Below are 11,029 nucleotides of genomic sequence, written 5' to 3' on the forward strand. Positions count from 1 at the left end.
TTTCTGGTACTACGGGTAATATAACTTTGCATTCTTTGCGGTTAACACATTTAATGATATAAAAAAAAAAATTATAAAAAATTAAAACAAATTAAAACAAATTAAAACAAATTAAAACAGATATACTCCAATTAAAACAGATTTACCCAAATTAAAGCAGATTTAAACAAATTAAAACATATTAAAACAATTAAGGCATATTAAATCCATTAAAGCATATTAAATCCATTAAAGCATATTAAAACAATTAAGGCATATTAAATCCATTAAAGCATATTAAAACAATTAAGGCATATTAAATCCATTAAAGCATATTAAATCCATTAAAGCATATTAAATCCATTAAAGCATATTAAAGCAACTAAAGCATATTAAAACAATTAAAGCATATTAAAACAAATTAAAATGAATATCGTGGGAATATCCCCTTTTTAAAGCTCAAAAAAAGAAAAAAGAAAAAAGAATGCTTAAAAAGGAACAATTCCATTATGTTCTTCTATGATATTAATATATACATACCCGTGAACGATTAACACGTATACACATGTGCTATATCTCACGCACCCATACACACAGGCATTATATTCGCACCCACATTCGTGTCCTACCTTCTTTATCGTGCATGCATCCATAGCCTTTTCGATGACGACTTTCGAAAGGATAGGAATTCAAGGGATACGGAGCTACTGTGATGATGTGGTGGAAGAGCTGGAGTTCTCTTCTCCTATCACAATAATATATGGAAATAATGGGAGTGGAAAGTCAACAATTATTGAATGTTTGAAGGTGAGTTGTACAGGTGATTTTCCACCTAATGCAGAAAAAGGAAAATCATTTGTTCATGACCCATTAATATCAAATAAAATGAATATAAGAGGGAAAATAGACTTACTTCTTAACAATTATAATAATAAAAGGATAGGTATATCTAGATGTTTTAATTTATTTTATTCAAAAGATAAAAATAAGAAAGTGAAACATACCTTTCGAGCATTAGATAATAATATTATTCTTAAAAAAGAAAAAGGAGAAGATATTATTATTACTAATAAATGTGTAGATATAAATAGTCATATACCTAAATTGATGGGAGTATCTAAAGCTCTTTTAGAAAACGTAATTTTATGTCATCATGAAGAAAGTCTATGGCCTTTTAGTGAATCTATTAAAATAAAAAAGAAATTTGATGAACTATTTGGTGATGATCATTTTTCTAAAATATTAGAAGAATTAATAAAATGTAAAAAGGCTGCTAATGATATTTTAAAAAAGAAAGAATATGAATTGATAATGTTAAAAGACTGTTATGAGAAAAAAAAAAATATGAATGTTGAAATTGAAAAAAATGAAAAAGAAATTCAAAATGCAAAAATGAGTATACAATTAGACCAAGAAAAAATAAATGAAAATACTACCATAGTAGAAAATTTAAATAAAAAACGTACCATTTTATATAAACTAATTTCAGATATAAATACTCATTTTGTTTTATTTGAACAATTTAAATACGATATTGATCAGTATAAAAATTTAAAAGAAATTTATCAAGAAAATTCAAAGGAACTACTTCAATTCGCTGAACTTTTTAAAGACGACTTAACAAAATGTCAACACTTGATTGAAAATGTTAAACGGGATATACTATACCTAGAAAAACAAAAAAGTGAACGTTGTACACAGTCTTTTGACACTTTTAACGTAAAAGAGAGCGATGAAATTAGTCATGCTATTCATGTTTTAGAAAAGCGGGAAAAAGACCTGCTCGAATTTCTGGAGAGTATTCTACAAACAGACTATACTGCTCTGAGCAGCTTGGTGAGCATCACGATGAACGACTCGATCAATAGGCTGATGAGTAGCACGATGAACGACTCGATGAATGGGAAGACGAACACACTGTCTAACAATTTGAAGAATGTAAGTATGAGGAAAATCTTTTGTCAAGAGTACAAGCAACTTCTCTTTTTGGTAATGACAAACGAGCCTGTCTTCTTCAAAACGGCAGAAGCATTTGAAAAATGGTCCAACATATTTTCAAAAAAGAGCCCAAATTTTAAATTCATTGTGAGGGATTGCATAAGAGGAATTGTTATAACAGGTGAAAGATATCAAATTGTACATCGAAAGAATAACCTTGATGAAAACGTAATCCATGGAGTTACATCAATGGAAGAGGAATTAGGGGATAACAGTATTAGTAGCATGACGTTAACACAAAACACACGTGCCAGCACCCCTCCAGAACAAAATGCTGTACGGAAAAATATGATATTTCAGTTAGGAAAAATCAAAAAGATTCACACCAAGAAGTTGAAGATAATTAGACGATTTATAAATCAGCACAGGACACGTCGTCATAAAAATTTAAAAAGGAACAAAACTCTACTGGAAAAAGTAAAAATGTATAAAAATAAAATTGAAAAAATTGATAAAAAAGTAGAAAGGATAGAAAAGTATAAAAATAAATTAAGTGGATTTAAATTGAAGGATGAAATATATGAAGAGAGTTTGAAAAAATTAGAAAACTTGAATCAACTGAAATGTGTGTTTGATTCTTCCATCATCTTAAGTGAGATGGACATGTTTACTTCTGACACTAATAAGATGTACAACTATGATGATTATATAGAGAAAAAAAAAAAAGAATTGAACAAAATAAAAAATTTTAAAAACGAATTAAACAAAATGATGAATATTGTAACTAACTGTAACTTAACATATGAACATTTTGATATCGTTCAGAAGACACATACGAATATACTAAATTTTATAAAAGAGCAATATGCTTTTTTTTTAAAACTGAAAACAAAATGTTATAAAATCTATACCACTATGAAAGATAGCCACAGTGATGTCTTTATATATATACAAAATTTCTTGAATTATTATAATGACTATGTACAAGTGCATTTCGAAACGAAGCATCAAAGTGAAGAATCGAGTAGCTGTTCTACTGTAGAGGCATGGGATGATACTTCCGACATTTTGGTGAGTAGACATAACTACAGTGAGTGTCAATTTGAATCATCTGGTATGGAAAAAACAAATCATATAAAAAATACGAAACTGAATAAGGTGATCTCGCTCGGTATACCCAAAATACAGACGAATCAACAACAGTGTCTAGATAATTTAGAAATAGACGAGGAAGTGAAAGAGCAAATGAAAAAAAGAAATAATGCCTTTATGAACGAGTTAGATTCCAAAATAAAAAAAAAAAGGAAGAAAACTTTTGATTTCTCCTTCCAGATTGATGAACATATGTTACATCTACTGAACAGTATTATGAACAAATATTTGGACAAATATGAACTAAAAATAGTTGATATAGAAAGAGAAGTACAATTACTGAAAGAAAGATTAATATTGATATCAAAAGAGTTACATGATATAAATAAGATGGTAAAATCATATGCTGATATTCTATCGGAGTTTCATATAATGCTTGAGGAGAAGCAAGTAAGAAGTGTGAATACCATGGTTACCTGTTTTCTTTGTAACAAAAAAGATATAAAGAAGATTAAGCAGAGCATATCTACCTTACGACATAGGGACGAAACTTTAAATAATTTTTTTGGAATGGTCGAAAGTACTAAACAGTGTAATATGTGCACTAGTACAATATTAGATGAGCAACTAACCAATGTTAAGCTAAATGTATGTAGAGAAAAGGAAGAAATATACAAACAGATAGAAGAGAGTGAAAAGGAGCTAACCAATTTAAAGAGGAAAAAAAGGGAAATTTTGCCAGTTGTAAGATTCTATCATAGTCACATAGAACATATCCATCGGGAAATTATTTCACAAAATGATGATTTAAAATCGGTGCAAAAACACATGACAGATATACAAAGTAAATTGGATAGATGTGCACTTAAAATATATAAGATTAATGAGAAGCATACATTAATAAAGGAGTTACAAAAAACTTGTGTTCATTTAATAAGTAGAGAAAAAGACATCATTTATGAAAGGGATCAGCTTATTTCGTGCCATGTCCACATGGTAGAAGTGTTTAGCTCCTTTCAAAAAATGCAGAACGCCGAGGATAAGTGGAGTGAAGCCATATATCCTTTGTTGGATTCGATGGAAAAGGAAGAAGTGGGAGAAGCGCGAGGACTGAACGAAGAGAGAGAAGTGAAAGAAACAAAGACGACAGTCCTGAAAGAACTGAAGGGGTTCCTGAACAACTTCATCGAGCTATGCAACCACAAGAAGAGTATGGTATGTATTCTGGAGAGAAGCAATGAGTATATTAATGATATCTATGTTCTCCTCGGAAAGCATGTTGCAGATGACAATACTGGAATCGCTGAAATAACTGGAAGCAACATTGGTAGTAGTAGTTGTAGCAGTAGTAGTGGTAGGTGTTACGACTATTTAAAAGGTAGAGCTATAACTAACCATGAAAATATGTTGAGAGAGGGAAAAAACACATTAGAGATAAGAACAATGAATACGGAGAAAACAGAAGTAGGGAAAGAAACTATTAAGTCAAATGAGGGGGTTAATGTGATGACGAGTTTGAAATTAGTAAAACATGAGTCATATGTTGATAATATTAAGAAGGAAGGAATAAACATGATTGCTGGAGAGAGTAATACAAACGACATAAGGATCACCATGAATAACTGTATGACAGAGTGTAAAAAAGGGGAAGAAAAAATTAAACAGACACAGCACCTTATTCAATCGTATCTTGTAAAAGGGGAGATACAAAATGAAGGGGAAAATGAAGAGAAAAATGAAGAGAAAAATGAAGAGAAAAATGAAGAGAAAAATGAAATGTATGAAGAAGAAGAAAAAAAAAATAAGCAAAAAAAAAGGGAAGAGAATTGTGGATTTTCCCCTGACACGCATACTTGTGTACACTACTTAGAACGAACTATTAACAACAATAAATGTTTTGGAAAACCGCACGACAAACTATACGAAAAGCTGTACGACAAATTGATGCTATTCTTAAATACAGAAGAAGCAAAAAAAGAACAGCAATTAGACGTGCTGCACAAAATGAAGTGTTTTTCAAACGATAGAAAGGAATATATCAAGAAAAAGATGCACGAATTGGAAAGCTGCATAAGGACAGAGAGAAAAAAAAGGCAAGTATTAAACAAAATGGAGAGTTACATTTCTTATTATTTAAAAAAAAAGACATGTGTACAGAATTTAATCAACTCTACATTTTTACTTATTAAAAAATGTGATGGTAAAAATAAATATATTAAACGGTGCATAAGAAGTAGTAAGAATAGCATATTTTTTGAAAACCAAAATTATTATGTTAAGATGAACATAATGAAAGAGCTAGCTGAGAATGTCTTACTAACAGAAACTGAAAAAGAACAAGAGGAAAAAAAATTAAAAAAAGTTAAGGAACAATTATATACTAATGAAATAATTAAAAGTGAGTCAAATGAACTAGCAAAAAAAATCAATGAGAAAAAAGAACAAATTTTACGTCTAGAAGCAGAAAAACTTAATATGGAAAAAATGCTTCATAATATTCTTATTAACACAAACTTGAAAAAAATGCACGAAAGTTTTTTGAGTCATCAGAAAAGCTTTATCTCTTCACTAAATGAGCTGAAGAACTCCTTTTGGTATGTGCAAGAGGGGGTGCAAAAGGAGGGGGAAAAGGAAGAAGAACTTACTGAAGTGCATTCTATAGTAAACATGTTAAAGCAAAAGTTCGAAATGAATAGAGATATATATACATTTATAAATGAAACATTTGAATTTTTAATCCATAAAAACAAATTATTCGAAATAATAAATAGAGAAAAAGAAAAGATAAAAGAGAAGATAGAAACATATAACAAATATATCACCAGCTTACAAGTTAAAGAAGCAGAAATGAATGGAAAAATTTGTTTACGTGAAGAGTACATACAGAAGTTAAAAAGTGATATGAAATCTAAATTATTTATGAACATAGAAAAGGAATATAAAAAAAAAATTATAGAAATATTTGTATATAAGAATGTAATAAAAGATATTTGTAATTTCCATAATTCCTTTGATCAAGCAATAATTAAATTTCACTCTTTAAAAATGCAAGAAATTAATATATCAATAAAAAATTTATGGAGAAGGGTATATAATAGTGCTGATATCGATTATATATATATAAAGTCAGATGTGCAAACAGAAAATAATGGAAAAATTAATCAACGACGATCTTATAATTACCGAGTTGTTATGGTAAAAGATAATTGTGAACTCGATATGAAAGGAAGATGTTCATCAGGACAGAAAGTGCTCTCCTCTATTATAATTAGACTAGCCCTAGCTGAATCTTTTTCTATTAAATGTGGCATACTAGCCCTTGATGAGCCAACAACAAATCTTGATAAATCAAATTCAAAAAATTTGGCTAGCTTAATTGCTAATATTGTTGATTTGAGGAAAGACAGTTCTACATTCCAGCTTATCTTAATAACACATGACAATTATTTTGTTGACATATTGTCACAATATGGCTTAACTAACTGTTTCTATAAAATTAAGAGAGATGTCCATGGGTACTCGAAAATTGAGAAAATACGGCAATAGGGCTGGTACATAAAATTGGCTAATATTCACGCTTTTTTTTTTTTTTTTTTTGTTTTTGTATGTATGTACCTATCTGAACATATGTATATATACATATATATACATATATATATATATATATATATATAATATATATATAATATATATACATTATGCGTATTATGCGCACATTTTCCCCTTTCCACTTTTTAAAATTTTGTAGCATTTTCCACATTTACCTGCTTTTAATTTTTAATTTTAATTTTAATTTTATTTGCCGTTTTTGTTTGTCATTAGGTATGAATGTAAAAGGGTATTAGTGCTTTAAAAAAAATGATTTCCTTTTTTTTTTTTTTTTTTCCTTTTACCATTTTGCAAGGGTCATAAAATGTACTATGCAGATATGCGTAATGGCTAGCAGTTGTTTTCAGTTTTTTTTTTAACATTTGTCATGTGTCTACAGTATATTATTTATTTTGTTTCTCATTTCATTGTTTTTTCTTCCTCTTTCCTTTTGTTTTCTGCCAAACGAAGAGACTATCACATGTTAAGAACCGCGAACTTTTGATAATGAACATGAAGTCCGCTGTTAAACATGCACGAATTAATCTTCTTCGTTACGTTGATATTTAATTATTTTAATAATAATGATACGAATGAGTATGCAGTTTTATGAACATTATTATGAACATTAGTAAAAAAGACCTTATAGTTTTTGTGAAAATTAAATATATCATTATTAATAAATTAAAAAAGGAAAAATAAAACGTTACTATATAGTATACGTAAAAAGGGCGGCGAGAAACAAAAAAAAAAAAAAAAACAGTAAAAATATTATAGTTATACAATAGCATTGTGTAACAATAGTAGAGAGAAAGAGGATACATGATTTACAACTAACGGACAACTTACAAGTTAAGTTAAAAAGAGCTAGCCCTCTAATGTATCAAACGGGAAAACTTAAAAATTTTTTTTTTTTTTTTTACGAAAAATGTAACAGTCGAAAAAGGGAGTTTACAAACATTTGTAGGATATATATAACTCTTTGAAGAATTAAGAAGCAAACAAAAAAAACAAAAAAAAAACAAAAAAAAACAAAAAAAAAAAAAAAAAAAGATACATGCATAAAATGTTCACATTTTAAATCAAAACAAAAGAACAAAAAAAAAAAAGATACATGCATAAAATGTTCACATTTTAAATCAAAACAAAAGAACAAAAAAAAAAAAGATACATGCATAAAATGTTCACATTTTAAATCAAAACAAAAGAACAAAAAAAAAAAAAAAATTTCTTCAAGTCATAGGTATAAACATAAATATACTATATTTATGTACATAATGTTAAATAATAAATTAAAATTTAAAATGTTCAAATTAAACATTTATTCTATGAACCATAAATTTATGTCTGCTTACGCCTGGTTGTGTGAATGTATATGTTACGAGAAAATGGTATATCCTATTGTCCACATGTTCATTGATTTATTTGTTTATATTTAACAATGCCGATGTTTGAATGCATATGGATGTATTTATGTATGCGTGGGTGTGCCTGTTCCCATGCGCGTGCTTGGGCGTGTGTTGTGTGCTTATGCAGTCGTTTTCTCTCTTTCCTGTATCTCTCCTTAGCAAACAGCGAAAATGTAAGGGAGAAACTAATTCATTAGCTTGGTTGGATCGTATGGCACACCGTTCTCTAATCTGTGCTTGGACATTATTATAGGTTTTACATTTAAACTAACATTATCATATAGCTGCCCGTTTTCATCTAATCCTGTTGCATCTAAATTCTTATTTTGAGATTCAGCTAAAGACTCTAAATATTCATCTACCAAATAGTAGTTGTAGTAATATTTGAATTTGGAATACGGCTCCTCTTCATTAGTGCGCATATAAGACTTTTGTGAAAAATTTTTGTTAAAAAGACAATTATATTTAGAATTAGCTTTTCCATCAGCATTGTTATTGTGGCTATTTTCATCATAGTAGTTGTCATCATAGGCATTGACATCCATATCATCTGGTTTGCTTTTTATTCTGGAGGCATTTAGTTCTTTTGAAAGTTTATTCTGACTGTGAACCCAATCATCTACAACATCATCGGGTAAGGATATTTTTGTGCTACAATCTTCCACCGGTAATTTTATTTTACAGGTTTCATGATAAACAGGTTGCCATTCTATATTTTGATCATAAACAGGAGTACATGTTTTTAAATTTTTAGAATTATTTTCCTCTTCATGTACGTTTTTATTAATTCGAAGTTTTGTTTTTTGGAGATCCCTTATGGATTGATCGTATTTACTTGAAAATAGTCTTCTTATTTTATCCTTGATACTTCCTCCACTAGTTTGTTCTTCATTATGACATTCTGATCTACTTTTAATATTTTGTTGTATTAGGCTTCTTGCTCTGTTTTTATATATAACAGTTTTATGAAATTGCTCATGTTCATTTGAAGCTAGCGAGGAACAATTATTCATTTTAGCAACAATCTCGAATTAAAAAAAAAAATATATGACAGTAGAGCAAATGGCGGAAAAATGGAGCAATATAGGACAGGAGAAAAATATGGTAAAACACAGCAAAATAAAAATGTTTAAATTTTCAAAAATGGAGGAAACTTATTCGTAACTTGCAATTATATATATGTACATATATTAACACGTATAAGACAATAAATAGAATAATATGTTTTTTATTTTTTAATGAAAATAATCTCTACATATATTCATACGGCTTTTATGTGGAATCTTATTTCTATGTTATAAGAAGTATAAATGAGTAGGGGAATAATTAAATAGGGAAAAAAAAGGAAAAAAAAAAAAAAAAAAAAAAAAAAAAAAAAGAACGCACAATATAGGCACATAAAATTTATACTTAATTTTGGCTATATATTTTTTTTTTTTTTTTAACCAAAATTACATGAATTGTTCATAATATTTAAAATGTTCCTCCGATATTTTTAAAAAAAAAACATGAAAACCATAACAAATGAATGTGAAAATATATACAGAATACCTTAAAAGAAGTAGAACATTTAACGGATTTTTTGTAAAAGATAAAAGCAAAAAGGAATGTTGTAGATCTAGCATAAGCATTTTTGCGAATAGGATTATTTAAATACCCGTTAAAAGTTCAACCATTTTAGTGCCTTTATGTGTAAAACAGAAAGTGTGTACTTATATATATGTATATATATTATATATATTTTAGGCATTCGTGAAATTAATATCATTGTGTGGCCCTTATATACCCTTATTTTGTGTTTCATGAAAATGTAATATTTTCACATCTCTAATATATGTGCATACTTTGTGCATTTAAGACTTGTGAAAATTTTTGTCGTTCCACTGTGTGCAAAAATATATATATATATATATATATAATCATTTTTTTTAAATCAGTCTTACGACAAAACGCAAAATTATTTACTTGCAACATCAAAAGAACAGTTCAAAAGAAGTAATATGAAACTCGTGTAATCTTAAACTAGTAAATATAAATAAGAATAAAAAGTACAAATTTGATGAAGCAAAATTTAAATGGTTGTACATGTGTAATGAGACCTATACTATTATAATTGCAAATGCATGTTTATAATTAGCTAGAAAAAAAAAAAAAAATTTATGAATATATACATATAATAATATTTAACATATTACGCGTAATAAATTCCAAAAGAATAAAATATTTACAATTTACATTCGCTGTTAACCTGCAGGATATCAAAGCACGTTTGGTGATTTTACATATTATATATATATATATATATATATATATTTATATTTATATACATAAATGAATAAACAAATAAATAACAAAACTTTTATACTCAACACCTTTTACTGTAAAATATTACTTCCTAATGGTAGTATCTCTTTGCTCACAATACCAGGAAAAGTAAATAAACTGAGGATATGTTAACAGTTGCACACAACTTAAAATGGCAAAGTACAACAAGAGTTTCTTAAAATTGTAGATTTTCCTTAAAATTATTTTCTACCTATTATTTATTATATACCATATTTTATATATTATTTATTATATATTATTTATTATGTATTATGTATAATGTATTATGTATTATTTATTATTTATTATTTATTATTTATTATTTATTATTTATTATGTATTATGTATTATGTATTATGTATTATTTATTATTTATTATTTATTATATATTATTTATTATGTATTATTTATTATTTATTATTTATTATGTATTATTTATTATGTATTATTTATTATGTATTATTTATATATTCCTTCTTCTTTCTAGAATATATGAACAGAATTTATAGCAAGAAAGAGACATTTTCTATCTTTACGCAAATCTTATATATAGGTTAAACATTTGAAGAGCCACAGAAATTTTAAATTTGACGAGTTAACATATTGCAAACATTTACACAGTAATTCATTTTAAAAAACATACTTTAATAAAGGATCACTTATAAGTTCATTTTTTGTATTCCTAGTATAAATTTTTT

The 11,029-nt window shown here is 27.4% G+C and overlaps 2 protein-coding genes across 2 annotated transcripts; one reads left to right on the forward strand and one right to left on the reverse strand.

Moving 5' to 3' along the window:
- Nucleotides 1-642: 642 nt before the first annotated feature.
- On the forward strand, nucleotides 643-6,555 carry MKS88_003907 (DNA repair protein RAD50; the record flags this gene model as incomplete). Its single annotated transcript, XM_067217040.1, has 1 exon — nucleotides 643-6,555. One exon carries the CDS (start codon nucleotides 643-645, stop codon nucleotides 6,553-6,555), a length of 5,913 nt encoding a protein of 1,970 aa, XP_067072715.1.
- A 1,636-nt stretch (nucleotides 6,556-8,191) lies between these two features.
- On the reverse strand, nucleotides 8,192-9,019 carry MKS88_003908 (uncharacterized protein; the record flags this gene model as incomplete). Its single annotated transcript, XM_067217041.1, has 1 exon — nucleotides 8,192-9,019. One exon carries the CDS (start codon nucleotides 9,017-9,019, stop codon nucleotides 8,192-8,194), a length of 828 nt encoding a protein of 275 aa, XP_067072716.1.
- Between the last annotated feature and the right edge of the window lie 2,010 nt (nucleotides 9,020-11,029).

Source organism: Plasmodium brasilianum, chromosome 11 (genome assembly GCF_023973825.1).
Source record: "Plasmodium brasilianum strain Bolivian I chromosome 11, whole genome shotgun sequence".
Taxonomy (NCBI): domain Eukaryota; phylum Apicomplexa; class Aconoidasida; order Haemosporida; family Plasmodiidae; genus Plasmodium; species Plasmodium brasilianum.